The 19,811-nt window shown below is 37.2% G+C and overlaps 1 protein-coding gene across 2 annotated transcripts in view; it reads right to left on the bottom strand.

Annotated features, from left to right (window-relative positions):
- LOC125652836 (serine/threonine-protein kinase atr-like) overlaps window positions 1-19,811 on the bottom strand; it is a 107,355-nt gene that overhangs the window by 70,220 nt on the left and 17,324 nt on the right. For both annotated transcript variants that reach the window (XM_048882266.2, XM_048882267.2), the window contains exons 10-29: window positions 18,693-19,008; window positions 18,386-18,519; window positions 18,169-18,277; window positions 17,808-17,935; window positions 16,675-16,847; window positions 11,912-11,967; window positions 11,581-11,662; window positions 10,997-11,091; window positions 10,180-10,283; window positions 9,956-10,051; window positions 5,276-5,349; window positions 5,058-5,162; window positions 4,747-4,882; window positions 4,168-4,317; window positions 3,922-4,018; window positions 3,211-3,285; window positions 2,992-3,108; window positions 2,397-2,492; window positions 2,051-2,152; window positions 1,753-1,848 (exon numbers count right to left, since the gene is read on the bottom strand). In XM_048882266.2, the coding sequence (XP_048738223.2) occupies window positions 1,753-1,848; window positions 2,051-2,152; window positions 2,397-2,492; window positions 2,992-3,108; window positions 3,211-3,285; window positions 3,922-4,018; window positions 4,168-4,317; window positions 4,747-4,882; window positions 5,058-5,162; window positions 5,276-5,349; window positions 9,956-10,051; window positions 10,180-10,283; window positions 10,997-11,091; window positions 11,581-11,662; window positions 11,912-11,967; window positions 16,675-16,847; window positions 17,808-17,935; window positions 18,169-18,277; window positions 18,386-18,519; window positions 18,693-19,008 (2,341 nt within the window). The remainder of the gene's footprint in view (window positions 1-1,752; window positions 1,849-2,050; window positions 2,153-2,396; window positions 2,493-2,991; window positions 3,109-3,210; window positions 3,286-3,921; window positions 4,019-4,167; window positions 4,318-4,746; window positions 4,883-5,057; window positions 5,163-5,275; window positions 5,350-9,955; window positions 10,052-10,179; window positions 10,284-10,996; window positions 11,092-11,580; window positions 11,663-11,911; window positions 11,968-16,674; window positions 16,848-17,807; window positions 17,936-18,168; window positions 18,278-18,385; window positions 18,520-18,692; window positions 19,009-19,811) is intronic.

The following is a 19,811-nucleotide window of genomic DNA, read 5'->3' as shown; positions in this document are numbered from 1 at the left end:
AGTTGGGTTATCAACTGTGAAAATCACCGAGATGCTTAAAACAAAGTACGATTTCAAAACTACGGAAGGGGGTTATATCGTAAATTAGACAAGTGGAAGCCATATGTGCGGATGAAATTGATATTTGTAGCGTTAATGTATTCAATATGTACTTTCCTACGTACAGTGTCTGAATCATATGAGAAATTTCTAGACCGATTAGAAAAATTGTCACGTTCTACACTGTAATATTTTCATTACTTTATTAGCAATAATTTTGACATATCTTTTTCTCTTCTACATTGATAACGACCCATATAGATAGATGTAGATTGGCGGATTTATTATATACACTAATAAACAATTTTTAATTACATCGACAGAGAAATAAATAGATACATACATGTGTAAAAGAATGTAAACAAGTTAAATTGATGCAAAGCATCAAATCGGCCGCAAAGAATTATTCATTTCAGCATTTTCAAGTATTTCAACAATATATAGAAAAGGTATATGAAACATTTTTATTGCAAACTATACACTTGCCTTACTTTTCTGTTAATTTTTTTTAATTCAATTTTCAGTGATCAAAAATAAAGTCAGGGAAATGAAAATCGGACTTCGCGTGATAAAGGATAGGAATATATATGTATTATCATCATTTTATTTGATTCAAAGACAAATGCAACAGATATCTAACATTATTAATTATGAATGACTGAATGCTGACAAAAAAGGACGTACAAACTTCACGTGCAGATATCCTGGATCTTTCATAATGCCGATGATAAATCACAATAAATGTGAAGTGCAGAAAATAATCACTGTGTCATTTGCGACTTTAGTGTATTCAAAACAAAATTCACTTCTTCTTAAAAACTTTTCCAATTTAGGCACTGTAATTTATATCCGGAAACTTAATACGCTTTGTTTTTACACTTACGCACGCCCATGTCGGGGAACAGTTCATGTAACAACTTTTTATAAAATCGTAAATTAATAAATGTCTGATGAGAAATGAAAAACAAATTGAAACGTAATAACAACCATTAAGACTTAGACTTAAGCAAATTCTAAAAACTTTTATTCATAACTTTTATGTACGTTATCAATATGGAATTATTCCATCGAAGCAATCAAAAATAACGTCTCATTTCCCCATGTGCACATTCTAACACAACCACAAATCCTGCAGCCGATAATCAAAGAGCCGAATAAGACCGATCGAGTGAAAACAAACTATCGAAACGTACAATTTATACGAAGTCAAAGCGTTCAGGCCACGCCCACCTCATTAATAAAATGTGCAAACCATTCACAAAGCGTGCAGCTATTTTTAGCAAACCGTACCGTGCAAGAAGCGAACCGTACCGTTCAAGAAGCGTACCGTACCGTGCAAGAAACGAACCGTACCGTTCAAGAAACGAACCGTACCGTTCAGAAAACGAACCGAACCGTGCAACTGGTGTAGTAGGTCTGTACCTGATGATACCTGTATCTATAGTTACCTGATGACATTGTATCTATAATTACCTGATGACACCTGTATCTATAGTTACCTGATGATACCTGTATTTATAGTTACCTGATGACACCTGTATCTATAATTACCTGATGACACCTGTATCTATAGTTACCTGATGACCCCTGTATCTATAGTTACCTGATGACACCTGTATTTATACATGTAGTAACCTGATGACACCTGTATTTATAGTTACCTGATGACACCTGTATCTATAGTTACCTGATGACACCTGTATCTATAGTTACCTGATTGTAGTGTTTGCTCAGATATAGAAGCAGTTCCTGATGAACCACCTGGAAATTCATTCTCAGCAGCTGGGCTAGTTGAAGGTCAGTCTCACCCTGAATTCCAATGAAAAACACTGCATTTTCACAATTTGCTAGAAATATGGATGAATTGTTATGGGTACAGACAAATCGTTATGTGGACAGACAAATTGTTATGTGGACAGACAAATTGTTATGTGGACAGACAAATCATTATGTGGAAGAATAGAAACAAATCATTAACATTAAACAAATCAATATGTTGAAGTTTACAGACCTCGAGAAACGTGATGGCTCCCTTCATTTCAGCCTTGTCACAAAAACAGACGAGGTAGGCAAAAATGTATTTAATGTACTCCAGCAATAGTTTCATACGACTCTGTAACATAGAATATCCAACATACTACATATACATATAAGCATGCTTACAAACTCTGGAAACTTTTCTTTTCATCAAATTTTTTGTTTATATTCAAATTTTCAAGGCATTTTCACAATCTGAAATCAGTTTTGTAGGTAGTCCTCAACCATGAACTAGAATTTTTGTAATGCTACAATACCCCTGCAGGGTTCATTCAAACTGGTTCAATTTCGTTTTAAGAATCTATGAATAATCAACTCACTGGGAGGTCCATAATGGTGGCTATCATTTTGATGAGTGAGGACGCCTCAGCAGAAGCTGCACTGACCAGCTGAGGAATCATGCACTTCCCTGCAGCCTGTCAAAAAATCACACGCAAATAGACAATGGAAGTGTTTACTTCTAATTAGTACACACACTAGGTAACAGTACATCATAATCACACACAAATAGACAATGGAAGTGTTTACTTCTAATTAGTACACACACTAGGTAACAGTACATCATAATCACACACAAATAGGCAGTGGATGTGTTTATTTCTAATTAGTACACACACTAGGTAACAGTACATCATAATCACACACAAATAGGCAGTGGATGTGTTTATTTCTAATTAGTACACACACTAGGTAACAGTACATCATAATCACACACAAATAGGCAGTGGATGTGTTTATTTCTAATTAGTACACACACTAGGTAACAGTACATCATAATCACACACAAATAGGCAGTGGATGTGTTTATCTCTAATTAGTACACATAGTAGGTAATGGTACATCATAATCTACGAGGAGGATCGTAAATTTTTATCTCATGCATGATGCACTGACCTTCAAGCATGAAGCACTGACCTTCAGGAAAGACTTGCAGTCCTTGAAATCCAGCACATCTGCCACGTCTCTTAAAACTTCATCAGCTGATCTGCCTGTGTTGCTCTTCTGGCAATCCAGCATGGCTTTCACCAAAAACTGATGTACAAATTAAAACAGATTTACAAAATTATCAAAAAATGACAGTTTATCTGGAAGAATTATCATACAATACTTCTAAATTACATGGAAGATGCCTACCTTGCAAATTTCTTGTCTTGAGTTGAGAAACAAATTCTGTGTTTTGGTTTTCCTGAACTTCGCCACAGATTTCAGCTTAAACCAAAAAGGAAGAATACAAACGTGTATGTGTGTGTGTGTGTGTGTGTGTGTGTGTGTGTGTGTGTGTGTGTGTGTGTGTGTGTGTATGTGTGTGTGTGTGTGTGTGTGTGTGTGTATATATATATATATATATACACACACACACACACACACACACACACACACACACACACACACACACATGTTTGTACATTAAAGAAGGAAACCAAATAAAGAATTAACATTATCATTATCTACAAATATGAGCTTGACTGGAACAATTGTTTCTTTACACATTGTGAAAGTCTGTTTTTGAATTACATTTATGTACCTAAACAGCCACAGCTAACAGACGTTCTGATCAGATGTGATATACAATATCTAGAATTTGATATACAATAGCTACACTTACTATTAGTATGTAATTACTTTGTGTCTCACCTGCTGGTTTGTAATATCTTCATATCTCACCTGCTGGTATGTAATAACTTTATATCTCATCTGCTGGTATGCAATAACTTTATATCTCACCTGATGGTATGTAATAACTTTGTTTCTCACCTGCTGGTATGTAATAATTTTATATCTCACCTGCTGGTATGTAATAACTTTATATCTCACCTGCTGGTATGTAATAACTTTATATCTCACCTGCTGGTATGCAATGGCTGCGATTAACTGCTCTTTAGACAGCATGTTTTCCAGTAAACTAATGATGACTACCAGCAGCATCTCGTCCTCCGCAACTCTGGAGAAAGTGGAAAGCTAATTTACAGAACATCGAAATAGACGTGTACCTATTAAACTTCCTGTGTATCAATGAATCAAACAATTTAATTCATACTCAATAAAATGACATCATCAAAACAAAGAGACAAAACAAGAATGCTTCCTTACCTGCCAATTTGGGCGATAGTTAAGATGACTGTCTGCTGTAGTCGGATATTCTGTTGAAGCTGAGCATGCTCGAGCGTTTTTTTTAGCGTGCAGACAATCAGCTTATTGGAATCACTTTCACCCTCCCCTACCATACAGCCGATTATTTTACTGAAAACGAAATTGCTGAACTCACTCACAGCTAGAGATTTATATTTTGTTCCCACGAGATGTAATCTAGTAACATGGCTTAGTTACCAACATTCAAGTTTCCATGATTACATAAATTTCCTCCAAAAATTTTAGTTTGTTAACACATTATTTACAAATAGCTTAAGAGAAGCAAGGATCCAGAAAGTTTTTCCAGGGGGGGGGGACCCTTGCAAATTTTTCCACAAAGGGAAGGTGGGTGTTGTTCCAATATATACTATACTAGGATCTAATATTTCACAACTGAAACTGCATACATATAGAGAAAATATGTAGCTTTGGAGAATTCTCAGAGGGGGGTGGGATCATATTGCTCTCCCCCCCCCCCCCCCCCCCCCCCCCCCCCAGATCAGTACATGCCTGTAAAATCAAATAAACAGAAAGTTATACCTGAACTGCTCCCTGACACTGTAGTCGGAGTCACGGATGAGTGACATACCGGTCTCCAGCATCTGTATAGTGGCACTGTTGTTAGAACGCACTCCAATGTGTCCAAAGACACGGCCAAGACTACAGCTGATCAGCTCTAAGTAACAGAAAATAACACATAACCACAACTTATATTTGTAATATGTAGCACTTAATGAGTATAATTTGTGAATCAAGCACTTACCAAGTTTAATTAGTAAAATTAAACACATACTGAGTTTAATTTACAATACAAGCACTTACCGAGTTTGATTTGAGATATGAGCACTTACTGAGTTTCACCTGAGCATTGCCGCGACTGATGAGACTCAGGAAAGGTGAGAACATATTGGGATCTACAAGTCTAGGTCTCTCTGAAGAAGGACTCTCATTTTTATCTGAAAATATAACTTCACAATTATCTATCCTACACAATATATTGTGTAATTCTAAAAATAATTTAATTCAAAACTATAAATATTGCCAAGATGCGCGGTGATGGGGGGCGTACCCTGCAGGTGGTCACATGATAAACACTGGATCTTGTGACGGTGAGCGACAAGAGAAAATTTGTTTCTTTCTTTTCTGAAATAAAAATAAACAACCATATCAAAATAATAATAATAATAATGTGCGGCATTTATATAGCGCATTATATAATTTGTAATTACTCTAAGCGCTTTAACAATGTAAAACGTAAAAAATGATAAGATTAATCAGAGCATAAAATATAACATCCAATAAAATAAAACAATTTAAACATTACGAGTTCATGCGACAAACCAGCCTTTACTTTAAAAAAGAATATACAGTATAATCTGTCTAAACCGGCTATGTGTGGTTCCAAAGAAATTGGCCGGTTTGCACAGAGTCCGGAGTGCAGAATGTTGACAAGAATGAGAGTTGCTTCCCTTGTATTCACTATCTATGCATACGTATGTAATGATTGCTAATGTTTTAATATACATTCATCACAAAAGAATTCAAAATGTAAAAATATAAATGTCAGTGTTTTATTGTCGTGCTCATTTGAAAAAGTTTCAATTTTTATTAAACAGTTTAAAATCAGGGAATTATTCGCGCAATTTTCTGTTGGTAAATTGTCGATTTCGTCTACATCATCGCCGTTATCAAGTGCTACATTATGTACGTTCGTCAAGTTTGTGTTGTGTTCGTTTAAAATTTGTCTTCCCCATCTTTCATTGTAAATGTATCGCTTTCAACTGTCTCAATTTGTGAAACGGAAACTGATGTAATGCCGAGTGATCGACCGGACATGGCGAGTTGTGCTAACTAACTGCATATCATCACTGTCTGACTCGCCGTAAAGCTCTGAGAAGTCCACAAGGGGAAACCCTGCTTTTGGAAAACATAACGGGATTGTTGCCGATTTTGTTTCATTCCAAGAATGTATCAAATTCATCGATTAATTGAACTTTGTCTTTTTATGTCAGTTCTCGTCTCTGTCGTTAGGGAGAGGGCGCCATTACCTCGTGCGTGGTGCTGTCATAATTGAAAAGTGCACCCCCTAAAAATCAGGTTTTATTTTAAACTGATCGCGACTCATCGCCAGTTGCACTCTTTTACTTACCTGTGGCTACCCTTGAGACACCCTTTGTGTACACCGCGTGGGATCGACCGAATACCGACAGGTTGGTCATCGTGGGGTGGCTGGTTTAAATGCGATAATTAGAGCTAATATTACGAGCAGTTGGGACCTTGTGTACACCGAATACAATTGACCGCAACAATTAGTGTGGTGTATCATCGAGGGGCCGGTTTACACAGGATAATTAAAGTTAATTAATAGCAGTTGGGACTGTGTATGCCGGCCGATATACAGAATACGCAGTATCCGGAGTACAGGGAATTATTAATAAAGGATTTGTTAAAGAAATGTTAGGGACTATATTTTGTGGCCGGAATTGACAGAGCGCCGTAGTACTCAGAGGCCGGTTTGGACAAATTATGCTGTATTACAAAATATGGTTATAAGATTTCATAAAAAGATATGTTTTGAGGTTTGTCTTAAAACTTTTGACAGTGCCACACGAACGGATGTCTATCGGTAAACTGTTCCATAGTGTGGCAGCTGTTACATCAAACCTTCGATCTCCATAGGTCTTTGTATGAACCTTGACACCGCTGCTTACGTCTACGTACATACGTTCTAAAATAAATCTGTTGCAGCTAAAGGGGGCAGAGAAAGCTATTACTGCGGAATCATTAGAATTTGTGGTGGCTCAATTTTCGTGGAATTCGTGCGTACCCCTCACCCACAAATTTACATCCTCAACGAATAAAGACAACTAGTATACAAGAATCTTACAATATAGAAATCCACAAAATCACGTCCCCACGAACCCGTAAAAATTCAGCAATCAACGAAAATTGGCCCCCATGAATTTAAATGATTCTACAGCACTCCTCACAAGTTCAGTATGTAAGAGGTGAGATGAAATGATCGATGCCGAATAAAAATTGAAAATAAAATAGTTGGGAGAGGGGGATCACAACTTCAATAGGTTTCTGTTGTTTCACATTACACAATTTGTTTGGAACTAATTAACCTTTTTAATGTGCATTCAAAGTGACATTTATATATTACCATGTAACGCTTTCATAAGTGAATAAACAATACAAAAGATAACATGGAGAGTAGTATTAAGGCTCCACTTATAGCCAGGAGTCCTATAGTGATCAGTCACTTATAGTGATCAGTCACTTATAGTGATCAGTCCCTTATAGTGATCAGTCATTTATAGTGATCAGTCACTTATAGTGATCAGTCACTTATAGCCAGGAGTCCTATAGTGATCAGTTACTTATAGTGATTAGTCACTTATAGTGATCAGTCCCTTATAGTGATCAGTCATTTATAGTGATCAGTCACTTATAGTGATCAGTCACTTATAGCCAGGAGTCCTATAGTGATCAGTCACTTATAGTGATCAGTCACTTATAGCCAGGAGTCCTATAGTGATCAGTCACTTATAGCCAGGAGCCCTATAGTGATCAGTAACTTATAGCCAGGAGTCCTATAGTGATCAGTCCCTTATAGTGATCAGTCATTTATAGTGATCAGTCACTTATAGCCAGGAGCCCTATAGTGATCAGTCACTTATAGCCAGGAGTCCTATAGTGATCAGTCACTTATAGCCAGGAGTCCTATAGTGATCAGTCACTTATAGTAATCAGTCACTCATAGCCAGGAGCCCTATAGTGATCAGTCACTTATAGTGATCAGTCACTTATAGCCAGGAGCCCAATAGTGATAGTCACTTATAGCCAGGAGTCCAATAGTGATAGTCACTTATAGCCAGGAGTCCTATAGTGATCAGTCACTTATAGTGATAGTCACTTATAGCCAGGAGCCCAATAGTGATCAGTCACTTATAGCCAGGAGTCCAATAGTGATAGTCACTTATAGCCAGGAGTCCAATAGTGATAGTCACTTATAGCCAGGAGTCCTATAGTGATCAGTCACTTATAGTGATAGTCACTTATAGCCAGGAGCCCAATAGTGATCAGTCACTTATAGCCAGGAGTCCTATAGTGATCAGTCACTTATAGTGATCAGTCACTTATAGTGATAGTCACTTATAGCCAGGAGCCCAATAGTGATCAGTCACTTATAGCCAGGAGTCCTATAGTGATCAGTCACTTATAGTGATCAGTCACTTATAGTGATCAGTCACTTATAGTGATAGTCACTTATAGCCAGGAGCCCAATAGTGATCAGTCACTTATAGCCAGGAGTCCTATAGTGATCAGTCACTTATAGTGATCAGTCACTTATAGTGATCAGTTACTTATAGTGATAGTCACTTATAGCCAGGAGTCCTATAGTGATCAGCCACTTATAGCCAGGAGTCCTATAGTAATCAGTCACTTATAGCCAGGAGCCCTATAGTGATCAGTCACTTATAGCCAGGAGTCCTATAGTAATCAGTCACTTATAGCCAGGAGCCCTATAGTGATCAGTCACTTACAGTGATCAGTCACTTATAGTGATCAGTTACTTATAGTGATAGTCACTTATAGCCAGGAGTCCTATAGTGATCAGCCACTTATAGCCAGGAGCCCAATAGTGATCAGTCACTTATAGCCAGGAGCCCTATAGTGATCAGTCACTTATAGCCAGGAGTCCTATAGTAATCAGTCACTTATAGCCAGGAGTCCTATAGTGATCAGCCACTTATAGCCAGGAGCCCAATAGTGATCAGTCACTTATAGCCAGGAGTCCTATAGTAATCAGTCACTTATAGCCAGGAGCCCTATAGTGATCAGTCACTTATAGCCAGGAGTCCTATAGTGATTAGTTACTTATAGTGATCAGTCACTTATAGCCAGGAGTCCTACAGTGATCAGTCTTTGAGTGTGTGTGTCCATGTTTTGACAATTTTCCGGACTTTTTTAGCCTTTGAGAGTGTGTGTCCATGCTTTGACAATTTTTCAGACTTGGATGGTGTTTTGATGAAAACCATGCATGCACATTAGTTTTTTTATCTTGCCTCTAAATCTATGAAATTCATAATTTTTATTGTTCAGAGAGTTCACTCTGCAACTGAGTGAGTAAAGTTTTGATTGTGTTTGGTGTGGAATGAGAATCAGTCACAGCAACATAACTGTAAAACTGTACAAGAGCATAGTCCTTATAGGCTTCGAAATCAGCCTATCTACACACAGCATTAACTCAACCCGAGTACAGCATTTCTAAAGATAGCATAAACTCACCTGAGTACAGCCATTTTATAGGTAACATACTTGCTCAAGTACAGCTTTTCTACATATGACAAACTCACCCGAGTACAGCTTTTCTACAGATGACAAACTCACCCAAGTATAGCCTTTCTACAGATGACACAGACTCACCCGAGTACAGCCTTTCTACAGATGACAAACTCACCCGAGTATAGCCTTTCTACAGATGACAAACTCACCTGAGTACAGCCTTTCTACAGATGACACAGACTTACCCGAGTATAGCCTTTCTACAGAAGACAAACTCACCCGAGTACAGCCTTTCTACAGATGACACAGACTCACCCGAGTATAGCCTTTCTACAGATGACACAGACTCACCCGACTACAGCCTTTCTACAGATGACACAGACTTACCTGAGTATAGCCTTTCTACAGATGACAAACTCACCTGAGTATAGCCCTTCTACAGATGACACAGACTCACCCGAGTACAGCTTTTCTACAGATGACACATGCTAGTACACCAGCAATGGTCACCAAGGCCTCCTGAGTCATGAAATCAGCTGTAGTCACCATAGGTCTGTCAAAACAGGTTCATGAATGTGAGGTGATGATAAGAATAGTGATTTAAAAAATTAATACCTCTGTACAATTTCAGCATGATGAAAACAGTATTCACAAAAGGACTGGGCACTACAGAACACTTACAGCAAAAGGTCATGAACCAGGTGATTTGCATTTGGTCCCAGATGAACCAACAACATTGGAAGACACTGAACAGCTGCTGCCTTCAACTCCACATCAGAGTCAGTCTGTAAACGAACATCACAATGCTTAATATGCAAGTATCAAATGGATAATCTCCCTTGTGCTAATATTATATAATATTACATTTTTTGTATACTATGCCAAAATAGTAAGGGTTTTGTAAAAACTCTGGTTATTACTTTGGCATAGTATACAAAAATGTAACATGATTATAATTATTATGCTGACTGTTCATATTTTTTTCACAATAGATCAACATTTACGATTTATTGGAGCAAAGGGCAATCACTCCAAATGCATTTCCAATGTTGAGTGATGAGGACATTTCATATGCAGTATTGATTGGTTTGTTATTGTATTGGAGCATAACCATCAACAATGGTTGATAACTCATCATTTTTGTGTTAATCAAATATCTGGACCAGTTTTCTCCATTAATGGATATATTTGTTGATGGTAAATGTTAGTTTACATATATATAATTTTTCCACGAATAGAGAAGAGATGCAGTGGCACAGTGCATTCGCTAAGCAAGCGTGTGGCCCCAAGTTCGAATCTGCAAATGAATACATTATTTTTCTGAATAAATAGTAGTTGTATTACATGTATATGTGAAAAGTTTAAAGACAAAAGGTAAAGTGAAGAAATAGTGACAATGTACGTATATCTGTGTTCTAGGTGATAATAGCAAGGTATTGAATATACAGGAAGAAACTAACAGGAAATAATGAACCCTGTGAGGTTAGCGAGTACTTACACATGCTTGTCTGAACACATGCACTCTCCACTGTGGGGAAACATCCTTAGGCAAAAGGGATAATCCCTGCAGACACTGATGCTTGACATCTAAATCTGAAAGAAATGCGTATCTTAGTCGCCTAAATACCCAGGGTGCTGTTCTGGAAGAAACGCACACAAAAATACCCAGGGTGCTGTTCTGAAAGAAACGTGTACAAAAATACTCAGGGTACTGTTCTGAAAGAAATGCGTACAAAATTGCTGTTCCTTAATCTGACAATACTAGCAATACTTTCATCAAAGATAACGGAATGCATTTGTCAACCACTGATTTTAGTCAACGTAAATAAACATTGCCATATTACCAATTTTGGTAACTGTAAATAAACATAGTCAAATTCGGTAAATGTAAATAAAAGTTAAAAATTTTGGTAAAGATAAATATCAATACTGATTTTGCCAGCAATGTTGCTAATAGCACACCACTAATGGAAGGTCCCTTGAGTATTCTCAATCGCTAGAGTACATTTTGAATTCTTGCATTTAAACTTGACTACAACTGGCACAAATTAAAAACCCAGAAATGAAAGATTAATTCTTTACTCAGTTTTTCTGTGATCTCTTGACTGATCTTGCTGACCGTCTTGGAGTCCAGTGGTTTCAGGTCCATCCAGGTGGGGTCATTCTGTGAAAAACAAAATATAAATATTCATAACAGTCCAGCACCCAGCTGCACGAAGCTTAGTTAAATTTAACTGACAGTTAATTTCCATTAACTTGAAAATTTATATAGCGTTGACTTGAGTTAACTGTCAGTTAAACTTAACTAACTTTTGTGCAACTGGCCCCTCAGGTGGGATCATTCTGTGACAGAATGCAAAATACTTATTATCCACAATTCAAATTGTTATGATTCTATGAATAATCTACTTACCAGTAACCATGGTAATGACAACATCCAGCACATGGACTCCTCATGACCAATACAATCTACAGGAAAAACGAAAATGCATAATTTGAACTTTTAAAAAAATACACAATATAAATGTTATTACCACTTACCATAAACAAACACACCAGCTAAAGCCAGGGGCATACCATTCATGTATCACTTTGGTTCCAACAGAATACTGATCTTTCAGAAGTGAAAGTAACATCTAAACTTGATTTTGAAAGACATCATTCAACTTAAAGTGGTCCTATCATCACTCGACGTCACAATCAAAAGTAAATGCAAAACCATGCTACCATTTTTCAAAATGCAGTATTTTAACGATATCGATTTGACTTTCACATGGTTTTATATTTGATATCGCTTCTGTTCTAGTTACTCTTATCAACTATATAGCTATGGCCAACTTTAAGGGGAAATTTGTAAAAAGGGAAAGTTTAAAATAGTTCTGGTTTTAGAAAACAGGAGAGGTAATAGGTGGGAAAATAAAGATTACATAATGATATTTCAGCAGATGAGATGTACCAATATTGCATAGTACATGTTCACGAGTAAGGCATTCAATATATCTATGCATGTAAAGGTTTTACAATGATTGAAGTTAATTTACATATTGTCATAACTAGTGCTTTTCTGCAACATATCATGTAGGACATTAAAGTATGGGGGTGTCAAAAAGTATCTATTATTGGGGAGGTGAATTGGATCGAAAAACAAGAGGCCCATGAGCCACATTGCTCACCTGACTGAGTCACCTTGGCACTGCTGTAATGATTTTTTTAAAGCTTTTTCTCTATCAATCTTTTTCCCAGGAAAAATTTCAAAGCGTCCCAACATAACTGAACATGAATTCACACTAGATGGAGATACCCCAACACTAACATGACCTTGCTGTTGTGGGAGGTCAAGGTAATATAGATCACAGTATGAAATGAAAGGTCTTGCCATAAGAAATCTATATACAAAATATAAAAGTTCTACCTAGTTCAGGAGATATTGGAATAGGTAATATTTTTTATAAGTAAATTGTACTACAAATTCAAGGTCACAAGGTCAAACACTGTTGTATCACAAGTTCTTGCCATAAAGAATCTATATACAAAATATGAAAGTCCTTCTTTAAATAGTTCAGGAGATGTTGAATAGGTTGTTTTCTTAAAAGTAGGTCAAACTCCAAGGTTACAAGATCAAAGATCAATGTATAATTGATTGATTGAATATTGTTTAAAGTCCCTCTCAACAATTTTTCACTCATATGAAGATGCCACCATTGCCTGTAAAGGGCTGCAAAATTTAGGCCTATGCTCGGCACTTACAGCCTTTGAGCAGGGAGGGATCTTTATTGTGCCACACCTACTGTGACACGGGACCTCGGATTTTACAGTCTCATCAGAAGGACTGCCTCATTTAGTCACCTCTTACAACAAGCAAGGAGTACTGAGGACCTATTCTAACACAGATCCCCACAGGATTAAATGAAAGGACTTGCAATAAATCTATGTACAAAATGTGAAAGTTATACCTTAAGGAGGTATGCTACACCAGAGAAATTTGATGTAGATGAAAAGTGTAGGATATGTACAAAAATATTTTGAATTTGAAAATTTTCAAATTTACTTTATTTTGTCAAAAAATACAGTTTTAGTAGAAGGTAATCTGAAAAAAATTTAAAACCCCTGCTGGACTCGAACCTGCGACCTACAGTTCAGCAGTCGGTATTCTAACCTACTGAGCTAGTCGGCTAGGTATTTAAATGGAAAAGGAAAAGTCAAATATTGCTGATATCGATTTTGTCATCCATGTTTTTAAAGGAAGTCAGCCATTATGACGATGTAGAGTACTACCTTAAATGATAGTTCAGGAAATTGACCCAGTAGTTCTGGAGATGAAAATGTAAAAAGTTAACTCCAATGACATTGACAATGATGATAACAGACAAATTTTGATCAGAAAAGCTCACTTGAGCCTTCAGCTCAGGTGAGCTAAAAAGGGAGGTTGGAGTTCAGACCAATTCAGACTTCCATTCCATTTTCATTCATCATCTGTATATCTAGCAGTGTTCTGATGACATCATGTTTACATTGTGTGTCTAGCAGTGTTCTGATGACATCATGTTTACATTGTGTATCTAGCAGTGTTCTGATGACATCATGTTTACATTGTGTGTCTAGCAGTGTTCTGATGACAGACATGTTTACATTGTGTGTCTAGCAGTGTTCTGATGACAGACATATTTACATTGTGTATCTAGCAGTGTTCTGATGACGTCATGTTTACATTGTGTCTAGCAGTGTTCTGATGACGTCATGTTTACATTGTGTGTCTAGCAGTGTTCTGATGGCATCATGTTTACATTGTGTGTCTAGCAGTGTTCTGATGACAGACATATTTACATTGTGTGTCTAGCAGTGTTCTGATGACAGACATGTTTACATTGTGTGTCTAGCAGTGTTCTGATGACAGACATGTTTACATTGTGTGTCTAGCAGTGTTCTGATGACATCATGTTTACATTGTGTGTCTAGCAGTGTTCTGATGACGTCATGTTTACATTGTGTGTCTAGCAGTGTTCTGATGACGTCATGTTTACATTGTGTCTAGCAGTGTTCTGATGGCATCATGTTTATCTTGTGTGTCTAGCAGTGTTCTGATGACAGACATATTTACATTGTGTGTCTAGCAGTGTTCTGATGGCATCATGTTTACATTGTGTGTCTAGCAGTGTTCTGATGGCATCATGTTTACATTGTGTGTCTAGCAGTGTTCTGATGACAGACATATTTACATTGTGTGTCTAGCAGTGTTCTGATGACAGACATGTTTACATTGTGTGTCTAGCAGTGTTCTGATGACAGACATGTTTACATTGTGTGTCTAGCAGTGTTCTGATGACATCATGTTTACATTGTGTGTCTAGCAGTGTTCTGATGACGTCATGTTTACATTGTGTGTCTAGCAGTGTTCTGATGACAGACATATTTACATTGTGTGTCTAGCAGTGTTCTGATGACAGACGTCATGTTTACATTGTGTGTCTAGCAGTGTTCTGATGACAGACATATTTACATTGTGTATCTAGCAGTGTTCTGATGACGTCATGTTTACATTGTGTCTAGCAGTGTTCTGATGACGTCATGTTTACATTGTGTGTCTAGCAGTGTTCTGATGGCATCATGTTTACATTGTGTGTCTAGCAGTGTTCTGATGACAGACATATTTACATTGTGTGTCTAGCAGTGTTCTGATGACGTCATGTTTACATTGTGTGTCTAGCAGTGTTCTGATGACAGACATGTTTACATTGTGTGTCTAGCAGTGTCTGATGACATCATGTTTACATTGTGTGTCTAGCAGTGTTCTGATGACGTCATGTTTACATTGTGTGTCTAGCAGTGTTCTGATGACGTCATGTTTACATTGTGTCTAGCAGTGTTCTGATGGCATCATGTTTATCTTGTGTGTCTAGCAGTGTTCTGATGACATCATGTTTACATTGTGTGTCTAGCAGTGTTCTGATGACAGACATATTTACATTGTGTGTCTAGCAGTGTTCTGATGACAGATGTCATGTTTACATTGTGTGTCTAGCAGTGTTCTGATGACAGACGTCATGTTTACATTGTGTGTCTAGCAGTGTTCTGATGACAGACATATTTACATTGTGTGTCCAGCAGTGTTCTGATGACAGACGTCATGTTTACATTGTGTGTCTAGCAGTGTTCTGATGACAGACGTCATGTTTACATTGTGTGTCTAGCAGTGTTCTGATGGCATCATGTTTACATTGTGTGTCTAGCAGTGTTCTGATGACATCATGTTTACATTGTGTCTAGCAGTGTCTGATGACATCATGTTTACATTGTGTGTCTAGCAGTGTTCTGATGACAGACATGTTTACATTGTGTGTCTAGCAGTGTTCTGATGACAGACGTCATGTTTACATTGTGTATCTAGCAGTGTTCTGATGACATCATGTTTACATTGTGTCTAGCAGTGTTCTGATGACAGACATCATGTTTACATTGTGTGTCTAGCAGTGTTCTGATGACATCATGTTTTTCTTGTGTGTCTAGCAGTGTTCTGATGACAGACATCATGTTTACATTGTGTGTCTAGCAGTGTTCTGATGACAGACATGTTTATCTTGTGTGTCTAGCAGTGTTCTGATGACAGACATCATGTTTACATTGTGTGTCTAGCAGTGTTCTGATGACAGACATGTTTATCTTGTGTGTCTAGCAGTGTTCTGATGACAGACATGTTTATCTTGTGTGTCTAGCAGTGTTCTGATGACAGACATGTTTATCTTGTGTGTCTAGCAGTGTTCTGATGACAGACATGTTTACATTGTGTGTCTAGCAGTGTTCTGATGACAGACATATTTACATTGTGTGTCTAGCAGTGTTCTGATGATGTCATGTTTACATTGTGTGTCTAGCAGTGTTCTGATGACAGACATATTTACATTGTGTGTCTAGCAGTGTTCTGATGACGTCATGTTTACATTGTGTGTCTAGCAGTGTTCTGATGACAGACATGTTTACATTGTGTGTCTAGCAGTGTTCTGATGACAGACATGTTTACATTGTGTGTCTAGCAGTGTTCTGATGACATCATGTTTACATTGTGTGTCTAGCAGTGTTCTGATGACAGACGTCATGTTTACATTGTGTGTCTAGCAGTGTTCTGATGACGTCATGTTTACATTGTGTGTCTAGCAGTGTTCTGATGACAGACATATTTACCTTGTGTATCTAGCAGTGACACTATCGTCCTGATGATAGATAGCATGTTCACATTCAGTTCGTCAGGCTTCCAGTGGTGACTGTACTGAAGGGTCAATTTCCACGTCTCAAAGATATTCTCCAGAAGGTCACTTGGCAACCATGACAACAAAGAACTCATGTGTTCTGGAAGACTAGGAATAAAATTTAATGCATTTTGCAAAAGTGACGTTAAAAATCAATGAGGTTCTATAGAGATGTTAAAAATCAATGAGGTTCTATAGAGATGTTAAAAAATAGAGATGTTAAAAATCAATGAGGTTCTATAGAGGTTTAAAAATCAATGGGGTTCTATAGAGATGTTAAAAATCAATTAGGTTTAAAGAGATATTAAAAATCAAGTTCTATAGAGATGTTAAAAATCAATGAGGTCCTATAGAGATGTTAAAAATCAATTAGGTTTAAAGAGATGTTAAAAATCAAGTTCTATAGAGATGTTAAAAATCAATGAGGTTCTAGAGATGTTAAAAATCAATGAGGTTCTATAGAGATGTTAAAAAAAAGATGCTAAAAATCAATGAGGTTCTATAAGGCATTGGGTCCAACACTGTTACAGGTTCGCAAGATCTTAAGAATTTTTTGTAAGAGCCTTAAAACCATGAAAGAAGAAAAAAGATGCAGAAGACATCACCTTTAGTTTTATCTACATGTATGTTCTGATTTGGTGCAATAAAAAAGTTGGGTTTGAATCACAATTATCAACAATAGAAATAAAATTTTGCTAAATCAATACGATATGTCGAATTGCAGATCAATCAGGCATTCCCAGAGTTTGATCACAATCAACATAAACAAATATCAAAATTGAATGGTGCTAATAATACTTTCACTGGATATAAGGAGCACTACCACCACTAGAATTTGATAGATTTTGTAGATTTGGTCTGGTTTGATTTTGTGACATTACAGAAACAGAGCCAGCCTGGCAGTCACTTACAACAGCTACATAGGTACCTGATCAGTATCTATAGGTATGTATTTCAGTACTTCTATCATGCACAGCACAATGAGAAGGAGTAACTTTCAAAATTTCATCCTCAAAAGGACAGAGATTTTATCTTTGTTACACAGTGTTCAGTTGAAGAGGAACTCACATTTTCTTGGTGGATGAAATCTCGGAACTCGTCACCTCACCAATACCGCTGTCCGAACTCGTCATCACAACAACGCTGATGACCTTCAATGCTGTGTACATCCCATCCAAAATCTCTGCATGCTTGTCCTGAATTCAATACATAACAAATGTTATTGCAACCATTACCTCTAATTTCACTTTCTACCAATATGGGGTCTAGGCGTACTTGACTTAGCCTTATATACTTAGCACGAAGTTCTCTCTGTGCAATGAGGGGCATAAGGCCTTACTTGCAAGATGAATCGAGTCACATTAATGTTGCCAGGCGGAGTAATGATTACTATTGTCAGTGCACGGCCCAGGCATAATGAATTTGGTACCTGTTTTGGGTCCTTTAAACTATCGATCAAACACTTTATCTTGGCTTTCAGTCTTAGATATCTATGGGGTTGTTTGACTTTCTTTTTCATTGGCTGCTCATCTGCTTTTCTGTTTAAAATTTAGAAGAGAATGTTATGTACAAGTAGTCAAGTTCAATGTGAAATTGTTTCAAATAAAAATAAAACATGTTGTCAGTGTGTGCTACATTGCTCTCGCCTTTTGCGTCGGAGTTGTGAGGCAACCATGGTGTCTGGTTTGTCTGTAACTGTAGAGGCAGGTGTATCTGACAGTCCACAATATGTCTGTCTAAAGTCTGACATCAACAAAATCACAAATGGCCTCACCAGGTACTGCACAGAAAATGGTAGAAGGGTTGATAAATTCACAGAGAACATGAAATGAACACACGGTTACTACACAGCCACAGTTTACTAGTATTCAATCTTTTAATTTCATAAAAACTTTTCTTGTAAGCATGTTCCCTGTTAATTGAACCACTATAAAATTACAGAATGCTGCTTACCGATGACCCAAAGTTCTGTCCAACCTCCTGTAGAAGTATCAAGAAAACTTGGTCTTTGATATGCTTGGTCTCGCCTTCCTGAGGACCGACTAATGAAAGAGATTCCAAGCAATGACTCAAGAGGTCAGACAGGGACATTGTCATGGCGACTGTTACCAGGTTGCAGAGGCCATGCTGTTTGATGGGGTGGGACATTTTCTGTAGGAGGTCCTGGAGCTGAAAGTCTGATAGGTGAGTGGAAGCTAATGGTTTCCTGTCTGCCAGACTGACACTTAGCAGAACCTGGGCGGTTTTCTCTTCCAATTCTTCTCTTACTCTGTTAAATTAAGAGATTTTTCTCCATGAAAATTTTAAATCAGATTTGGTTCTGCTTTTAAGAAGCAACAAGTAAAGCTGGAGACTGGTGATGGTGCTACCAGTGATTTTTATAAGTAAAGCTGGAGACTGGTGATGGTGCTACCAGTGATTTTTTAACATTTTTCAAAAGGGTCCTGTGACTTTCAAATTGGGAAAACCTAGTCATTATTGTAAGTATGCTAAATATATCATATCAAACATGAAATCGAACACAAATTGGTGTCATTCATCTTTCATTTTACATATTTAACTTTCTTTTCTTTAAGCTCTTAAAATTTTCGACTACTCTTTCTAAATCATCTACAATTGATGTGTCTTAGTCATATGTATATGTCATACATAAACTATTCACACTGAACTTTATTTTAACAAATACGTTTTTCGCCAATTTTTATTATTGGGAAAAGTGCAAGTTAAACTGGGGGAAAATTGGTAATTTTTGAGAGGGGTGTAATGGGTGTGTATTTTATTAACGTGCTTTTTGCCGTCACCGGTGTCACTATCTCTGTGTCACGCGCGGTACCGGTGACGTTGCTAAGTAAACAACAGCAGCTTTGTAGGTAGGTTTAATTTTAAAAGTGAGTTGTTACATCGTAGAGCTAGGGGTAGGACGTGTTATTGATAACTGTATATTTTAATGTTAACTTAGAGAATAAATCGTTTATATTTATATCCAAATCACGGAGACTGCTTGGTTTATCTTTTATTATCCTAAATTGACATTCGGGACAAAAGGAAATATATTTTCCTAATTTACGGGGA

This window comes from Ostrea edulis, chromosome 5 (assembly GCF_947568905.1).
Source record: "Ostrea edulis chromosome 5, xbOstEdul1.1, whole genome shotgun sequence".
NCBI lineage: Eukaryota > Metazoa > Mollusca > Bivalvia > Ostreida > Ostreidae > Ostrea > Ostrea edulis.
The sequence above is the reverse complement of the archived record's forward strand: the minus strand, read 5'-3'. Positions and strand labels throughout refer to the sequence as shown.